Below are 19754 nucleotides of genomic sequence, written 5' to 3'. Positions count from 1 at the left end.
TATATAGGCTAGCTTAATAAAGATGCTCAATTAATCTGTAGATTTTCTTAACGAATATTTGATTGAGAGTCTACCGTATATAATTATCAATGAGTAGTGTTGTTATACTCTGCTCACAAAATGTAGGCAGTTTGAGGGGAAGCGATTCGATCCCCTCCACCTCAACTTAACTTTGAAACAACAGCTAATTAGCTGATATAAAGATTACGCTTAACCCCTTAAACCGCTTAAATTTTGTTTACGAGCTACAGTTTACATTATGTTAGTTGAATTACCATGACTTAATATCATGATTATTTAAACCTCCAACTATTTAGAACTATGCTCTTTGAACATTCAACTAACTTTTGTCTTTGTGTCAGAACGTACACATGAAGCTGGAGTTGGCGCTAGATGAAGACAGCATATTCTACAAGTTAGGCAGTTCTGGTTTGATCACGTTCTCCGATTACATATTTCTTCTCACCGTTTTATCGAGTAAGTTTTTTTGTTATATTTTGATTGTCATGTGTATTTTTTGTTACTATATAGGCCAGTGGCATTTTGCATGAATGAATCATAAACGCTTTTAAAGGAAAACTGTGCAAACCTCTAAATATATATGGGTAACAAACATGTTATTTTACCAAATGTTTAGTGGTTAACAACTATAATACCTTTAAGAGTATTTTTTGTGTGTGTCTCTGACAAGGAGATGGGTGGAATCTTCATAAGTTGCACCTCACATTAATCGGTTTTGCAAAATTTTTACTTTCTTGATTGTTTGTTTCCAGTGTTCGCGATAAACTTAAACTAGTTTTATAAGAACTTAGTTCAAGTTCATGAGATGATGGGAGAGCACAGTAAAAATAGGTAAATGTACTCATCGGTAAAGAGTTAATAAATGAATTCACTCTTGGGGCCCAAACCCTCACAATAAAGAGGTTTGTTTAAAATCAACACACGATTGTTTGTAAAAATTACCATCAGCTCCGTTTTGTAAAGTTGTGGGAAATGCTTTGCAGGTAATTCTTAGAATTTATCAACATAAGTTTTATCACACTTTTCTTGTTTTAAGAACTAAACGTTGTTGGATTGAGTGTTTATTTCATTGTGGGAGGGTAACAGCAGGTATAATGGGATGAAAATTGGATGTACACTGTACATGCATCTGTTGGCATAAGTGCCTTAAATGCATTGCTGCACTTAAAGGAAATATTGATAAATACTCCATAATGTAAGATTCGGTAAGGATTCAAAATTGAAATAGTCATAAAAACAAATTTTATTTAATAACAAAAAGTAACAACATTAATTACTCTTGGGTTTAATGATAGGCCTATTATAATAAAACAAAATTGAAAAGCATATAAGTGAATTTGTCTTATTCTTTAAATAGTTTTAATAAATCTAACCATACTCTTTGTCACAATATACGTAAACTATCTTTAATTACCCATTGATAACAAATTAATTAAAAATTAATATTTCACAATAATATTTAGTGTAAAATAACTAAAAAGTTGAATTTTTTGAGTAATGTTAGTACAAATCAACCTTTGATTTGTTAAAATAAGTGAAAGAAAAATATTACTACAGCAGTCTTACCATGTATTGTATTATAACAGCCTAAATATTTTTCGTTATCTGTAAGACGGCATTTTGTAAAGGCCAGAACCAAGTAAATTCTTCAAAAAGCTTACAATGATAAAATTGCATTAGCCTGATACTAGTACAGTTTTTAATAAAGGTTTGTAGGAAAGTAAATTTAACTAGATTTAGGGGCGGAAAAATTGTTGGAGCATTAAAAGTTAAAACGCTAAATCCGGCCCTTGTCCTCACTCATAAAGACTTGTTGTAAATACTTTTAGAAGTTGTTATGAGCAATGTTTTTAGTAAAAAAGTGAAACTGCAGAAGTTTTTAGGAAATCAGTAACTATTTAAACATTCCGTCAAAGAATAACTTATATTTCTAAAATTTGAATTGTTGGATAAATATTGTTTAGTTTCTAACAATTATTTAACAAACATGTTATCCAAAATATAACACTATTACAAGCCTCCCGGGTAACCTGTTTTCTGCTTATATAACAATTTGATAGTTGTACATTAAGGCTTTTCATTTACCTATTTTTATACACTTTTTATAATTTATAATAACCATATAAAAATTATAACAAACAAAACCCTTAGCATTAAAATTGTGTCCTATTTTTTAACAATGTACAATATAAATTAAATAAAAAAAAAACTATTTTATATCAAACGATGACCTTAATAAATTGATCTTACGTCACCATCCATAAGCCTATTTAACGTAATCACAGCCATAATTAATTAACATTGAATTGCAAGGCATTTGTGTGTGCAAAATGGAGCGAGACTATTCTATGGAGTCATTTGAATGTGTTTACATTGTTACTTAACTATGTCTATATAAAAATGGACATCAACACAACAATAATGTTTATCTTATTTGCTAAACAACAATATTTGGTTACTACTACAGTATTCTAACAATATCAAGAGATTAATAATATAAACAACTGGTAGGCCTTTACCAGAACCCCCTTTTCCGAGGAATTATTGATTCTCATAATTTTCAACCACTTCCAAACGCTTGCTGTGCTTCTGTTACAATTCAAAGTCGCCAGTGTTGTTGTATTTAAATTATAAATATGGTTACACTTAATTTACATCACGATAAATGGGTTTATTGCCTTTTTAACTGTTATATTTTACTTTTCGTTTCGTACTCTCATTTATGTTCCTTTGACAATCTGTTTTTTTGTTGTGTTCCATTTGGTTGTTGGTATAGTCTCTTAAATTGGTGGGGGGGGGGGGGGTTCTGTAAGTTTAAATTAATAATAGTAAATGGTAGTAAGTTTTTCCTTCCTATATACTTGCTAAATTAAATTGACAAAAGTACAGTCGAAAACAAATTGTTTTCAAATTATTGCTTAATAACACGTTCAATTAATTATTACCGTTGTGCTATAGATCACAGACCTTTAAATCAAAATCTTTAAAGATCTTTGGCTTGAATCAAGTAATGATTTTACGTCATCAATTCTGCAATCTTCTTTTGTTTGTGCTTGCACGAATACACTTATGTGCATTAATTGTTAAAAATCAACTTCATGATTCTAAAAATCAAACTTGTGAATTCTTACTAAAACTATATAAATATGAATAAATTGCTAACATTAACATAGTAATTAATTGAGGAGTAGTATATAATTGACTTAACAGTTTTCAAAGTAGGCCTACAAAAATACTGTATTCTAAACCAATGTAAGAATATGCGATTAAAAATTATACAAATCATATTATAAAATGTAGCCTACCTTAACTAATTATTTTTAAATTAAATTTTACTGTTTTCACATTCTCTAGGTTGAACATTTTGTCTACGATTCTCAAATACATTTAGCTCATTTACCCTTCCTTGAATATTTTTTTTCAATACCCATTTAGTTGTCAATGTAGATATTGTCCACAAAATGCAAACTTAAAATAAATTTTAAAATGATATACCATATATTTTTCTTTTATTTTATTTGATTTACGTTTATTATCATATTTTTCAGATTTTTCCGTTGTTTTATGTGTTTGTTTGGGAAAATTGCCATTAAAAATCTAAATTAAAATTATACCCAAAGGTGTGATATGTACCTCTGTACACATCCACACAGACAGACCAAATATATCACCCCAAAAACCGCTTTTTTGGCTTCAGGGGGACCTAAAATGGATATATCCACCCAAAACTCAAACTCAAAAATGTTTACAAAAACAATATGCTGTAGGGGAAGAAAGTAAAACTTGGCTACAGCAGGTCCATTAAGATGGGATGTCTACTTCAGGGTGAAATCCAGTTTTATCAGACCATGTCGTAATACTGGCTGGAGTTGTAGCCGAACATTTCGAAGTCCATTGTGTACATGTGGACCAGCCTATGTACCAGCTCTCTGTTCAGCTTGCTATAGTACTTTGCTACAAGTTCCGACGTGCGAGGTCCCTCGTTCGCTCGGTTCTGCGCTTGCATCCTCCCGGGCGTCAGGATGTCCGATATGCCTGCCTTGTTGATTATGTATTGTTGGTCTCGAGAAAGAGTCTCCATCTGGAAAAAGTTGAATGGATATAACTAGATATTTTATCACTTTAACATTTCCAACCAGTTTAAATTAAACATAGTTGAACAAATGTGCTGATGTCACTGATTCCTGTTGTCTACACCAACTTTTTAACCTCAAAATGTTTGTAGTCTAAAAAAAGTAAGAGAGAAAATGTAATTTTTAAGGAAGCTTACTCTATGAGTGGCTCATTTTACTATACCTATTCCATTTGAATAAAAAATTTGCTCCTGCTGATCCATATAAATGGAATGTCTGTCCAGGTATCTTAAAATTGGTTTTATGTACTTTGCAAAAATATCATTGACGTACTCACTAATGAGGGTTTAAAACTCGTCCAATGGTGAACCTTTGCAATCCAAAAGATTATATTGTCTGAAAGTTGTATTGTAAGAAACTGTGTAGTGGTCACTATATTTGGACAGTAGCTGAAGTAATGGTTGCACCGGTTGTTTTTATAACTTGAGTGGCCCGACAACTGAAAAACCAATCAAACACTTCGAAAGCATGTATTAGTGGCCAAAACACTTAATTTTTTACAAAACTGTTTTTGATTTTATGGTTAAACTTAAATAATTCTGATCTGGCACAAAGAAAGCCAGGGAAAAACAGTTTTTCTGATGTTCCCGTCAAACACTAAATAATACAACTGACTAACCTATTACAAAGGGTTGACAATCATTGAACAATAAACTTACCTTGGCAATAACAGTGAAGTTTAGGGAACAGGGAGTACAAAACTGGTAGATCGGAGCCCAATGTTCATCCGCACGGCCGTGTGACTCGGTAACGTAGCGAACAAACTCCTCAAATGTTGGTCCAATGTGATCCTCCTTAGGAAGTTTGCCTCTGAATCTAACAATGATTGCTCTGCAAACCAAGGATGCTCAAATGTACTATTATTACTAGTTTACTCAGTCTTAATCATACAAACTAATAGTTGATACAAAATGTGTGCAATTAATACCAACTCAGTGCCGCAATGAACAGTGTCAGTGTAGTTGTTGGCGACTGTGTCACAAAAATGTAGGCAGAGTTCATACCAAAACTTAAATATTTTAAGAGATTAGATGAACAATAATAATTACTAATCACACACAGCACAACAAGGCTTGTCTGAGCATTATGCTACAAATTGATGTGGAAGTCATAAGCTATTTAGCAGCTTAAAAACCAACAGATCAGATTGTATATCTGATTTATTGAGCTATATGTAATGTAGAGGGGGGAATCTGCTGGACTGCTACTAAGCTATTAGAAAACATAATTGTATGTGAGATAAATTCAGGATGAGCTGTTTTTATTTGATAATTTTTGTTGATGATTAGGTCCATCTAACTAGGAGTGATTGGAGAACTTTCTCATAGACCGTTGGGCAATATTATCATAATTGTGTGTTCTTACTACAAATCTACATCTGAGTGAACTCGGAAGTGTTTGAAATTGTGTACCTTGCAAGTCGCTTGTAGTACTGGGAGTGAACTCGTTCGATCTTGTTGCGATACGCAGACAACAGTCGGTGAAGGGGGTCTCGTGCGATGAGGAACGACAGTGAGGTCGGCCATGACGCAAGCAGCTGTGACACGGAGGGTCGAGGGAACCGAGACCTCATCAGAGTTATCGGGTTCTTGTGCGAAACTCTGAGAAAGTTCTCAGCGAATCCTCCTGTCAAGAAGTTACATGCGATATCAAACTTACTAGTAGCGCTTTTTAATTGATAAATTAATAGATAATTGCTAGTGTTTTAAAACATGTAGGCTACATAAAACAAATTTTGTAAAAAGGGTATTAGTGTTAAAAAGTGTCAGTGAGTTAATGGAAATACTGCCCTATAATATGCTTTTATGCTAAATACTGTAGTTTATATTGATGTATCCGTGCAGAATTTCCTCAAGGAAATCTGGATTGGTTGTACGGCGTACATAACAGTACTGATTTTTGAGTGTCTTCTGTGTTAATATTTCCCATTCACTAGATAAGCTTTAACCTGTTTTAGGTCTTGAAAAATAGTTATGTCCCAGCCAATTGTTATTATACAATTCCGATTAAAAGCAAGACTTGTAAAAAACCAGCTTTTGTCCTTATCTTAAAGTCGCCATTCCAGAACATTCAGTGATAACAAACAAACTTGTTTTTTTAAGGACACCAATATTTTCAATCGGTTAAACAGTTAAACCAAAAATGCATCACACAATTCGTCTCAAAATCATTCCTGAGTTCTATTTAAAACTCCTCTGTCCACCTTCCAATATGTAACAGACATTTGTAGTTGATGAGAGTACCGAGAAGGTTGAAGTTGTGCATCCAAGAGGAGCTCGCAGCTTTAAACACATTGCACCAGACGAGGTTATGGTGAGCATCAATCACAAACTCCCAGGCGTTTGGTGGTAGTCGGGGCCACGCATTAAGGCACGCCTCCTGAAGTGTGAGGCGACGATCGTTCAAATCTCGCTCTACCAGTGTCCAATCATATCTGTCTTGCTCCTTCACCTAAATGTGCATAAACAATGTTTCAGTTATGTCAGTGGTTGAAACGTAAAACTTGTTAACATTGTTACTTTTTAAAGTTGTTCTAGTTGTTGGGTATTTGGAAAGTAGTGTTTTCCAAAATGCATTTTATTTATAGAAAAGATTTTGCAAGTTAACCTCTTTAAATCTATCCATAGGCCTATATTTTTACTATCTAGTCTCAGAATTTTCAGAACAGGAGTTCACTCACTGTTTTGCTCATTTTTACACTAGTACAGCAGATTACAAGCTGGAGAAATGATATGTTTTAAAGCCATTAAGAGTAAAGTGAGAAATGGATTAGGAATTAACAGATCGAAGAGTCGCAGTAAGCATAATAGGGAGGCTATACAATTTAAAATGCAAGACTAAGATGGTCTTTATTTTAATAATGTTACGTTGTATTATGTAACATAGTAAAATGTAACATAGAATAGTGTTACATATAATAATACCCCGCCACAGCAAACCTGCAGGAATTCATTCAAGTTTATCCCGCCTTACATCTTAAAACCTAATTTAATCAAAATTGGACAAAAATTACTCAAGTTACGTCCACATACGTTATATGTACGTCACGGACGTATATATATAGGCTATACATAAAAATTATTAAAAACTGGTAGAATAATGTTTTTGGCCTCTGGGGACATCAAAATGAAAAAGTATATCAGTCCCGGCTCCAGGTCTTACCGTGTCACCTACAATAATAGCTACTTCCCCATAGTATAATGTTACAAAGAATAATTTTACATATTATAATGTAACATAGTGTAATGTTAGTCTATCATCTTTATATTAACTTCAACATCTGTTAACTTAACCTCAATACAGATTCATACTTTTATCGATTTCAACTCTAGTTTTCTATCAATCTTACATGTTTAGTCCTGTTTCGTGTGGCGAACGTGATCGTTGGTCTGGTCGGTTTGGTAGAGGGTAGTGTAATGTAGGCAAAGTAGCAATAGACTATTGTGAAACTGAAGAAAAGGACAAACTTGAAGAATGCGCTCAACTGGAAACATCTTCGAGATCTAACTACCATCCCTGTAACATGTAACTGTTGTTTGTACACGTGGCTTAAAATCACTGACTCGATTTCCACAGTGAAAATATTTCTGAAGAGTCAATAAGATGTTTTGTGGACAAAATACTGCAAGCGCAGAATAAATAAAAAGATCAAACGATAAAACAAAATATATTCTTTCTACTGACCCCTTAAAAAATTGATTAATTTTAACCTTAAAGGACTAAAATTAATCAATTATTTTTTGGGGTCTAATTGGTTGATTTTAAACTTTTCTAATAAGAAAAGAACCTTAGAATGTTTTTATTAAAAGTGATATTTTTTAGTTTTACAAGAACTTTAAAATAATAATAAACGCCTCACTCACTTCTATGCTCAAGGTTTCCTGTGCTGTGGTAAATTTTGCAAAATTTTACAATTATTTGATTTATTTCTACATGTAGTTGTACTAGCCATGTTCATTAATTAATTAGGTATAAGAATGTTAGTAAACACTAAGAAACACATTTTTTATGGTCGTAATGACATGATCTCTTTCTTATTTAAAAGAGATTATTGCGGATATTTTCCTTCAGGATTAGTTAAAAACATTTTCACGTTTTGGGATCTGGAATATAATTCCGTCCTCGGATAAAAAATCAGAACAAGGTGAAAAATCAGGGCCGTGTATTTTTGTCTTTGTCTTGATTGTTTAAAACCGTCTTGTATAGGTTAATTTTTGAATGTTTTTGCCAATGTTACTTAAATAAAAAATAAATTGAATTACAAATTTTATCTTCGTAATGAATACAATGAAAAATAAAAACCACTACCTTACTGGGGAATGTTGCTCAAAGTCCAGTAAATTTTAAGAGTCAATGCCAATTATTAAATTATTAAATAATTTGTGTATCTCAATTGATGAAACCTTTACAAAATACTTTTTGTGGCAAACATGAAAAAGATTGTTGACCACCAAAACATTAAATTTGGTCAGTTCTCAAATCAATGAATGAAAATGTAATATGACTCACCATAACATAAAAATAGGAATGTGAAAGTGTATTTCTACGTGTAGAGGATCATAGTTTGAAGGGATTTCACATGTGTTCTAGTCCTACGGGTGAGATGCTAGGCTAGGCTAGGGCTAAGTGTGGATGCTACTGACAATGATCAATAAACCACCCTCCTATCCTCCGACTCCCTCTCACCCCCTTATTTTCCACCCATATATTCACCTACTTCAGCACACTCTGGTAGACAATCTGAGAACTTGGCCACATTTACTGTTTGTCAAATCTTGACAGTTTGTATAGTTATTCTGCAGATGTTTTAGGGGAATTTGAGTTATTATTTGTTCAAAAATAGCTTGATTACTACAAAGGTTTTTATTATTATATTTAACACGGGTATACTCAGGTTTAGATAAAGGGGGAGGGAGGTGGAATTGTTTTAATAGCTAAAATTCACAATAAAATCTTCTACTCTGGCAATTTAGAAAAAGTTACGTAATAAAAGTGTAAGTTAAGCTTTTATGGTATATTTAATGAAAACTAAATACTAGTATGTTAATGATTGTACATGTATAAATATAGTTTGTTTTATCAAAAGAATCTTCTACTTTTTGTTTGTTTATTCTTTTTTAAATGTGTCCAGTCAGCAAAATCTCGTCATCGCTTTAAATATCAGCTGACTAAAATACTATATTCTCCTTATCTTAACATTTTTCTTCATATAAAATTCTATATCATCTTTCATTACAATTCCAAGTGAGGGAAATATGTGGTAAAATTTGTCTAATATAGATAAATAATACCCCCGCCGCAGCAAACCTGCAGACTAAGCGAATTTCAACTCGTCTGATTATATTTTTACTCAAATATTTCCATAAATAAGACATATTTATTCCCTATTTAAATAACATTAGATTTAACAAGTGCTTAGGTTTGCTGCTACGGGGAAGGTAAAATGTGTTTTTTGATCATACGTGAATAGTATGGGATGAAATAAATAAATTTGCCAAATTTTATCAATATATATCCATAAACAAGTAAACTACAACAATTTTTATTTTCTCCATAAGAATAACATGGGAATTTTAAATTAAACTATTTTTTAATTTTCTCCGTGACCGTTAGGCATACAACAGCGCTTCAATATACTAAATTATTTCTTTTTTTAAGCTCTACAAAACGGTTTAGAAAGAAATTGCAAAATTTTTTGTTTTTAGGGTAAAAAATGGGAAAAACACATTTTTACCCCATAAAACCCCCCATAAACCCCTGTTCCCATGGTCCGATTATGCTGGATCGCGAACTCGTTCGAATAAACGTAGGTTTACACGTTTGTACCAAATTTCATCAAAATCGGATAATTTTTGCTCGAGTTATCGCGCTAACGGACACATATATATATATATATAAATATATATATATATATGAATTTGAACGGATGGTGTTTTTGGCCTCTAGGGACCTCAAAATGAAAAATTAGATCGGTCTCGGGTCCAGGTCTTACCATGAGTACTACGGTAATAGCTTATTCCCTATATGGGAAATTCGCTAAAAGAGAATAAATAATTAAACAGAACTGTTACTACATAGAAATATATTACATTACCATAGCCTTATATGTAAAATAAATAAATAAAATAAAAATTACCTTCTTTTCACAGCTTCTCGTAGACATTTTGAGATCGCTTTCCGCATGTTTGACCTGAACGGCGACGGTGACGTGGACTCAGAAGAGTTTGAGAAGGTTGCAACGCTGATACGGCAACAAACAAGCATTGGCAGTCGTCACCGTGACCACGCAAACACTGGAAACACCTTCAAGGTAAGTCTTCTGCAGATGACACTAAGAAATGACACAATCTTGTACTTGTTATTAGAATGGCAGTCATTTTGAGCAGAATTAAGAGTGTGTCTTGTGGAGCTTTGTTGCCGAATAAGACTAGTTTAGTCCTTTAGCCCATTAATTACCCCGTAACAATAACTGACTGCTGGGTCCAGTTTTGAACCAATTTAAAGCTACATGTCTTTATGAAGAACGATTCAGCAACCCTAAAATATTGGAAAATTTATTAGTTTAATAAAACATAAAAGTCTTCCTCAGTGTATATGATTTATAATTCTTATTCCTTCTCAAGTGAAATTTAAGCAGTTAAAATAGTATAAAGTGTTATGCCAAACAATTTAAATTAGAATTTTTATATTTACATTGTTTCAGGGAGTGAATTCAGCTCTGACCACTTACTTTTTTGGTCCAAACATGACCCAAAAGCTGACCATAGAGAAGTTCCTAGAATTCCAGGCTCAGCTGCAAAAAGAAATCCTTAGTTTGGAGGTTAGTGGTGTACTTAAAGCGATTTTCATTTGGTCGTTTTCAGCTAATATTCCAGAGCTCAAATGCTTTATATCCTGGTTTCCAGGGGCGTACATGTTTAGCTACAAATATTCTGGTTACTAAAGAAAATAATATACGGAACAGTACATTTTGCAGTTTGAAACATAGAAATGAAGAATTTGAATTTCTAAGTTGTATTAGTATTTTAGTGTGAGCTCATAATAGACGCTTAAAAGTATCACTCATAAATTATTTTGTGTTCAGAATTAGGTTAATCTAGAGATACTTTGTTGTTGTTACATTTGCTGCAGCAGTTTAAACCTATCTTACTATTAAGGACTTTAAGTATAAATTTAAAACTTCTATCACTTCCCTAAATACTGTATAAATCAGATTCAAATGGAATATATGTTCTTTAATCATATCAGTTTCTACAATAGTTTAAAATAATTATAGTCACATTACAACCAACTGCATGACACATTCCTCTGTTCTATTTTACTTCAAAGCTTGAATAAAGTTTTTACTTTTTATAATTTGATTATCAAACTGTGCCATGTGTTTTCTAGTTTCAACGCAAGAACCCAGATGAGAATGGAAACATCTCAGAAGGCGACTTTACTGAACTTCTATTGGCATATGCTGGCTACGCACCGAAGAAGAAAGCAAGAATGCTGAAACGAGTAAAGAAAACGTAAGTATTAAATTGTAGTCATTATCAATCTCAAGACTTTTTAAACAAAATACATGTATGTATGATTTTTTTAATTTTTATAATTGGGGTTTTCTTTACTCTAACAGGGCTGTATGTTTTACTTGAGCTTTTAGTCTTGGACCAGAGATTCAAAGTAAATATTATTTTATATGATCGTTCTGAAGTTCATGTCTAGGTAATTCCCATTTTTCCAAAATCCTTAATTTACAATAGCTTTTTCCACAGATTTCGAGAGAACGCCCAAGGTATCAGCAGAGACGACTACCTCAAGTTTTTCCACTTTCTCAACAACATCAATGACGTGGACACAGCCCTGACGTTCTACCACATCGCGGGTGCATCCATAGATCAAGGTCAGCTTAGATTGTAATGTTTGCGTGGTTAGCAATAGATCAATTACTATTAATTTTCTTCATCTTCATCAATTTAGTAGCTCCAATTTCCCTAATGTGTTCTTCAGTGTTTCCATCCTCGTTTCTCTAAATAAAAATCCTCTTCTTCTGCTTGCTGAAAATATTTTTTTTTCAGCACCATGTCCTCTTTCATGTTTTCTTGCCATTTTTTGGTAATATTGTAACCCTTCTCATTGTATACTTCTCTTGATTCAGATGTTTGCCTACCTCATCTTAATTATATTTCATTTATAAATTATTTAATTTATGTTTTGATTAATAATGTATTTTTTTCAATAATCTATTTTATAACGGACTACAATTTTTAAAGCCCACATTTTTAGGTTTATTTAAATCATTTGCTGTCGCTAATATATAGCTTACCAGCACTAGATGATAAGATAAGGTAATAAAAATGTATTTTGACTGTTATTTTTAAAATGTAGAATGAGAATTTAAATTGACTTTATTGAAGATTTTACAATTTAGAAATATTAGATCAAATTGTTGACTAACTTCAAAAATTGTATTATGAAATAGGTCAAATGCTAAATTAAGGTGGAGTATCTTCCATGACAGGCATTTCATGTAATCTTTTGCCACTCAATGCCTATTGCCCTAAGTTTTATGACAAATGCTGGTCGCATGGTACAATGGTCCAACACATTTTTAACTAGATATTTTTTTTGGATCTTCTTACATAAGTTTCTGATATCCTTAATAAAAAACATAAATGTATATATATATATACTTCCCATAGGCATTTTCAATTCCAATGATCAAGTTTTCACAATCTATTTCTGTTTTTAGCTACTCTGAAGCATGTGGCCAAGACTGTAGCACACGTTGATCTGAGCGATCATGTTATCAACGTCGTCTTCACCATCTTTGATGAGAACAGTAAGTGGATAAGAGTTTGTTGAATCATATACTTATTAGGTTTATCAAATGTATGATTTTTAACTGATGGAATTTAGTTTGATGTCTGATAAATCTAGAGTCAAGCTTGTTATACATACACAAATTTTCAGCGAGCTTAAAATATTTTGTCCTTGTGGACTTCTCATCAATCCCCGAAGATAAACACAAGGATAAAAATCTGTGCTATAAACATGATTAAGAAAGATCTCTTCTAAATATACGTGATTGAAAACTGACGAGTTCCCCTCAACCTTGTTAGATTATGATGTTGTCACTATTGTTGAACATTATCATGATTATTAGGAGATGAATAATGTTAAAAACGTTTTAAAAATATGTATATCAAATCCAAAGTAATGAAGTACTGTACTGAGAATCAACTCAATACTGCTGGTGTTTAATATTTCAAGATCAGAATTAGCCTATGTAAATTGTGAGGTCTTAAACGTCCATATGTTTCTAGAAATAAGGCTAGCATAAAACCTCCACACTGTTACCTTTTACTGCTATACTCATGACTGTTGCTTGTTTCAGTGGACGGGCAGCTTAGTAACAGAGAGTTTGTGGCTGTGATGAAGAACAGGCTGTTGCGAGGGCTGGAGAAGCCTAAAGACACGGGCTTTGTAAAACTCATCCAATCTGTGGTGAAGTGTGCCAAGGAAGCAAGGCCGGTCCTCTTTGACATCTAGACACTTGTGTACTACTACATGTACCTCTACTGTGCTTTCTTGACACTCGTTTGTACCCTGAAAGATTACTATGTGCTCGCTTAAGCTAACCCAGCTTTAAACTGTAGGTGGGTAGTTGGATGGGTGTAAGGCTTACCTAGTGGAAGGATGTGGATTCGATTGTGAGAAAAGTCAGTAGCTTTTCGATGGTTGATTTAGGTGTGTTGCTGTTGCTAGCCAATTAGTTACCACCTTCGGTGCAAGAGGGGCAGATTTTATTCTCAGCAGGTCTACAAAACATTTGACTAGTTGAGACTGCTTTCCTTTAAAAACGTTTGTGATACCGGTACTTTCATTTAAAAATGTAAAACGGTTTAATTTTGTACAAGCTGCTATACCCGTGCTTTGCAATGGGAAGAAAATGTGACCTAGAGAGCTATTCAAGTGGTGCTGATGTGTGTTTTAAAATACAGCAACTCTATGATTTAGTTTGAAAATATAAACTGATTTAAAAGTGTAATCCTACTTTCAAACCCCTACTTTTGATGTAAATAGATCCAAAAGAACATACCTCCATACGGACACATACCTTAGCATCAATTTCTTCATATTGCTGCTTCATGAATGACATGTTTTACCATAATTCTTCAATTTTAGTCAAGCCTCTTTCCATGTAGCTTAATATATAAATTACAAAATGAAAACTTTGAGCAATACTTAAACTAAACTTATACAACCTTTCTTTAAAACCAAACATAACCCTCCTCAATCTTCATTTTTCTAGTAAATAAACAAACATTAATTTATTGCACTGACCAGCTGTTTCATGAACTAAATTGAATTATATCATTTGAACTTTGGAAATATGCCAGGGGTAGCCCTTTGGACATTAGCCTGTGGGGCAGAGCCCTTAGGAAATTCGTCCATATCAATACTTTTCGGCAAATCTACACACTCTAAGCTTCATTTTGATGTGCCATATGCCTATATTTTTATTTGGTAAATGACCTTAACCGTTTACATAAAATTTGATTGTATCACTTTAATAATATAATAGATATACAGACACTATTAAACTGGACCCAGATGTGGACCATTGGGCTTTTGATAAATGAGTCTGTAAATATACCCATCCTTCACCTTATGCAATATCAATTGAGATGGGGACGCCACCTAGGTGGATATTTTCACCCAAATATGACAATTGTCATGTCTTTCAGCACTTTATTACTCCATAAAGCGATCAAGCTATGCACTTTTAAATGTTTAAAATTTTCAAGACGTTTTAAAAAAAAACTGATTTCTCATTACCAGGTTAAGGGCTTTTAGGATTGTTGTGAGGATTAGCAGGCTTTTACCAGAATGGGAAAGAGTTTCTACAAAACTGTATACTATACACACAAACTTAAATAGTATACTGTCACCGACAATATTATTATATGGGACTCTCTCTTCAAATCAAAAATTCCTTGGTTTAAAAATTCTGCCAGTTAGTGAGTATTATAATTCATAAAATATTAGCGCCACCAATAAGTTTTGAAAATGTTAACCCTCTAAGTTGTATAATAATCACTTTAATAATAATAATTACTACAGTGGTGGTTCTAGGACCTTGTCAAGTGAAGGGGGCTACCAGGGGGTGTGGGAAAAAAGAAGGGGGTCCGGGGTTCCCCCTTCAGAAAATTTGTTATGTTTAAAGCTATTTGGTGACTTTCTAAAGCTATTTGTAACATCTGACACAACTGTTTTCTAACAAAATGGTTAGATCTGTGTCCAAAAAAAGCCGATACGTTTTTAGGACAAAATATCAGTTTTTTTCAGGTCCAGGGGGAGCTTTAGCCCCTGTAGTCTTCTCCGCAACTTAAGTAGGTACCGCTACTGCTTAGCTATTATCTCGGAGACATTATTGCTTTCACTGTCAAGAAAGCACAGTTGAAGAGTTGACGTACCTTTGTCATGTAAGCATGTAAGGGCTCGATGTATTGCGAGTAATACTTGGGAACTAAATACTTCTACCTAAAGGATAATTTATTGGCCACATCTTACATTGCATTGTATATGTTTATCTTAACTGAATTGTTACATCATCTTCTCATACCTAATGTTACAGTATGCGAATGTTTGGAGTATTTTGTATGTTTATGGGGTATCCTTATTGTTTCCCAACTTGTTAGTAAGTGTTATTTATTTTACCATAATTTATTTTACAGTAAACGTCAGTTCATCCAAATGATATATTCAATGATTTTCTACATTATGTGGAATACCAACGCAAAGCAGGCTTGTATGTCTTTTTCCTTTTTTTTGATGTTTAAAATAAAAACCTAACGACACTAAAAGATTAATACGGTTCAAATCAGTTAGTTAAACCAATACATTCATTACATATACATTAGATGTACATCCATATATAAATCCCAAAGTACCCATGAACTTTTGAGAAAACTACAAGTCGCAACCCCATAAACCATATACTTAAAAACTCGCCATATACTTATACTCTCGTCATGACGAGAAACCTTGCGCAAAACTATCCATTATTTCATAAATTGCCCTTTAAGGTCGTAATTCCTTTCTACTTTTCATTAAAATCACATTAAATACAGGGAACTTTTCATTTAAATCAGGTGTGATTATTTGTTTGTATTACTGCATTCTGTTTTGTTTATTTCAGCAACTTAACCAATCCAATCAATAGTTTTATTAATACATACTTATCAAGTCAAACGGGGTGAAGCCTGTGGGTAACAGCACATTAGGTAAACAAACATTGTGGTTGGATAAAAAAACTTGAACAACTGACACTAAAGTAGGTAAAAATTTAAAATATCTTGTATTATCAGAATGATTATGTAGAATGTATTATCAGAATTTTGAACTCATAAATAAAATATATTTTTGAACGAAACTCTGTTCACAAAATTTAGGTGGTTTAAGGGGAAGGTTTTTTGAGTCTCCCCTCCATGTTTTTAGCTTATACATCAGCTGAGCAGCTGTCGGCTGGTGTTTCAATGTTAGATTGAGGTAGAGGGAATGGAATCGCTTCCCCCCAAACCGCCTAATTTTTGTGAACGGAGTATAGTAGCAATTAACAGTCGTAAATTTGCAAAAAAAATGCATAAGTGTTTAAGCTGTACGGAGTTCTTTGTAATCAAAGCTTTAGTCCAAACTTAAACATGTATTTTTAAAGCCTAAAACTGAAAAATCTGGCCCCCCTAAGAAAAAAATCATTAATAAATAACAAAAGAAAGAAATACTTTATGTAACTTTACCACTAAAATACAATCCAAAAATAGAAAATACATCTGGATGAACTGTGATTTACTATTTCATTGTATGCTGAGTTTGTTAATGTTTCCTGTTAAGTTTTAATTGTATTAAGAAATCTGGTGTAAGCATGTTTTGCACTATGGTGTATGTAACATCCTCTATGTAAATGCATGATTATCAGTCATACCGTTCAATAAAATGTCGGATCTTAAAAGTCTAGTTAAGCTTATTTTTTTCAGCGACTATAACAGTGAGAAGTTATTTAATAATGTTGTTAAAGGTAATGTTAATTTTATTTGTATTTAACTATTTACTATCGCACAAAGTATATTATCCTGTTGCATCATCCTCTTTAAATACAATTTCTAATGAACTATCCTATATCCTGTTAAATAAATTTTGTCTGTTATTTTTTAGGTAAATCATAATTGTCCTGTATTGTTGAGTATTCAAGTGGCTTAAATCTGAGAATATAACTTTTTTTTGTTATTTTTAGGTTTCTTAGAAGCTAAAAACTTGAAACCTCTTTCAAACTGGTGTGCAGTGAGTGCAGTATGTTGATTTTATTTTTCTATTGCAAACATTCTACATTTTTAAACTCAGCCTATACCTATTGTATTAATAATTATATGATTAATATGATCAATTTCCCATTTGATTAGGACAGATAGAGGCAGTTTTCTGTTAGGAGGTTTGTATCCTAAAAAACTATTTTTGTTCAAATATTCTTAAACTTTAATAATACTTTCGTTCTGTTTCAAAAGTCAAATAATGTTTGCTATTATGGATTGTTTAAAAATCTGTGTCAGTACATCATCACAATTTTTTTTAAGGACCTATAATTCCCAAAGTTGAAGATCTAATCTAGACTAATCAGAAATATTTAAATTAGTATCCGTGAATGCATCCATTTAATAATTCCTTTTGGATTTTCATAGTCACAAAACCTAAGGGTGTTACCACTTCTTTAATTTAATTAGTAGTCAAGTTTATATTTAAGAAAATCAGTCTCTAGTTATAGTTATAAATCATCAGTATACTAACAATTTAATTTAAGTTCTGAGGTGTATTACTTCATTTACCGGAATATAATTTTTTGTTCTATTATTTGTGTTGTTTAAATTTATTTAAGTTAGTATACATAGAAGCAATCTTATTAAAATTTGTTCGTCAAATCTCTGAAGTTGCCTTTGATTACAGTACTACTCTGCCAAAAGTAATCAAATTTAACTAATAACACTAATTAAAACTTGGTTTATACCTATTTTAAAATTAATCCAGTAAATTCACATTTGGATCTACTAGTTATTGAAATCATGGAACATAAATATGATACATTGATAATGAAATTTTCAAATTTACATTTTTCCAATGTAAATTTATTTACATTAGCATCGTAGTATTTATTTATGTAGTAAACGATAATGATTACGCTTGTTAGTAGTTAAGATTTAAGATGTAAAAATTATTCATGATAAGTACAATGTTACTTAATACAAATTTTAATGTATACATTATACATTATTTATAAATGAAAATTTAGATCTTATAACTTATATTTAACTTTATTTTCTGTATTTCAGATAAGAGAAGAACTCAATGGATTGTTTGCGTGTTTCCTCCTTATATAGGCATTGAAAATTAATTATTAGCAAATAGCTATTATAATCGACAGTTATGCTGAAAATTTGTAAATAAGAATTACTTTACCCTTGTTAATGAATTTAGTGGAATAAAGATTTTTCACTATCCACAAACCCATTTTATTCTTGAGACCTGCTACAAATTTCAATTTGTGTTTCGATATGATTCTTTGGTTATTAGACCAGGCCCAAAATTAAAAAATCCCTCTCTATAAAGTGCAAGAAGCATTTCATGTAACAATTGGGGAAACAACGTTTTTAGGGTAGTTCGACCCTGCTGAGTACGAATCTGCCTGTTGCCAACGCGAAATTTTAACCGGAAGTGCGGTATCCAAGATGGCGACCAAAACTCTGTTTGCCCCATATCTTCCTTGTTAGTTGGCCTAAAATAATGGTTTAAACGTGTATATAGGGGGTTTTCAGATGCCAAGCACATTAAAACACTCAAAATTAACTTAAATTAAGTTTTGAGGGCATATCTTCCAAAATGGCGTCCAAGATGGCCGCCAAAAACTCAAATTTACGCATATCTCCCTTGTTTTTTCTCTTAAAATAATTATTTAGACGTCTGCATAGGGGTTTTCTCGGATGCCAAACACATTGCAACGCCCAAAATTTACTTACATTAAGTTATGGGGGCATATATTCCAAGATGGCACCCAAGATGGCCGCCAAAAACTCTTATTTCCGTATATATATATATCCCTTGTTTGTTTGTTTAAATTAATTATTTAAACGTCTACAAAGGTATTTTCTCGCATGTTAAATCACATTGCAACACTCATTATTTACTTCCTTCGAGTTTAGATGACATATGTTTCTAAGATGGCAATAAAAACTGCATTGTGCTTACGTGAGCTCCGTGTGTATTATTGTATTTAGTGTTTAAGACCAGTCAGATATCTATTAGTGGCTGAATATTTGCTACTATTTTTGAAATACTAATTGAAATTTAGCAATGTCAAAGTAGAAGGCAAATTGTTTAATGTACTCTGGTGGCACCGTAGATAACGCGTAGTATAACAGAACCTGTAATTAAGAAATTGTAGAATTAATTGTGTATGAAGTTGACGAATTTATCACTTATTTAAGGTGTCCAGTTATGTAAATAGATATTTATTGTAAAATATGACGATGCCATACGTATGTTTTACGGCAATAAATAATTTGA

General features: G+C 32.4%; 2 protein-coding genes across 16 annotated transcripts in view; one reads left to right on the top strand and one right to left on the bottom strand.

Annotated features, from left to right (window-relative positions):
* Positions 1-18697, top strand: part of LOC128987974 (calcium uptake protein 1 homolog, mitochondrial) — a 51089-nt gene extending 32392 nt beyond the window's left edge. For 4 of the 15 annotated variants that reach the window (XM_054409128.1, XM_054409134.1, XM_054409131.1 and 1 more), the window contains 7 exons: positions 363-477; positions 10304-10464; positions 10858-10974; positions 11544-11668; positions 11915-12042; positions 12892-12981; positions 13537-18697. In XM_054409128.1, the coding sequence (XP_054265103.1) occupies positions 363-477; positions 10304-10464; positions 10858-10974; positions 11544-11668; positions 11915-12042; positions 12892-12981; positions 13537-13691 (891 nt within the window). In that variant the 3' untranslated portion in view covers positions 13692-18697. The remainder of the gene's footprint in view (positions 1-362; positions 478-10303; positions 10465-10857; positions 10975-11543; positions 11669-11914; positions 12043-12891; positions 12982-13536) is intronic. The other 11 variants (XR_008490307.1, XR_008490304.1, XM_054409130.1 and 8 more) reach the window with 11 other exon arrangements.
* LOC128987976 (carbohydrate sulfotransferase 11-like) lies at positions 1313-8810 on the bottom strand. The gene is made up of 6 exons (XM_054409136.1): positions 8664-8810; positions 7504-7670; positions 6398-6605; positions 5567-5780; positions 4814-4985; positions 1313-4102 (listed from the first exon to the last, which is right to left on the bottom strand). The coding sequence occupies exons 2-6, from the start codon at positions 7666-7668 to the stop codon at positions 3863-3865; spliced, it is 999 nt and encodes a 332-aa protein (XP_054265111.1). The 5' UTR covers positions 7669-7670; positions 8664-8810; the 3' UTR covers positions 1313-3862.
* Positions 18698-19754: the final 1057 nt, after the last annotated feature.

This window comes from Macrosteles quadrilineatus, unplaced genomic scaffold (assembly GCF_028750875.1).
Source record: "Macrosteles quadrilineatus isolate MER2022 unplaced genomic scaffold, UCM_ALF_1.0 Scaffold_2__2_contigs__length_208266976, whole genome shotgun sequence".
Lineage (NCBI taxonomy): Eukaryota > Metazoa > Arthropoda > Insecta > Hemiptera > Cicadellidae > Macrosteles > Macrosteles quadrilineatus.
This window is presented reverse-complemented; position numbering and strand designations above follow the sequence as displayed.

Coding starts and splice junctions, on each gene's coding strand:
- LOC128987976 (XM_054409136.1), bottom strand. CDS start 7,668: ATGGTAGTTAGATCTCGAAGATGTTTCCAGTTGAGCGCATTCTTCAAG. Junction 6,606..7,503: donor CACGAAACAGGACTAAACAT/GTAAGATTGATA, acceptor ATGCACATTTAG/GTGAAGGAGCAAGACAGATA. Junction 4,986..5,566: donor TACTACAAGCGACTTGCAAG/GTACACAATTTC, acceptor CTTGGTTTGCAG/AGCAATCATTGTTAGATTCA.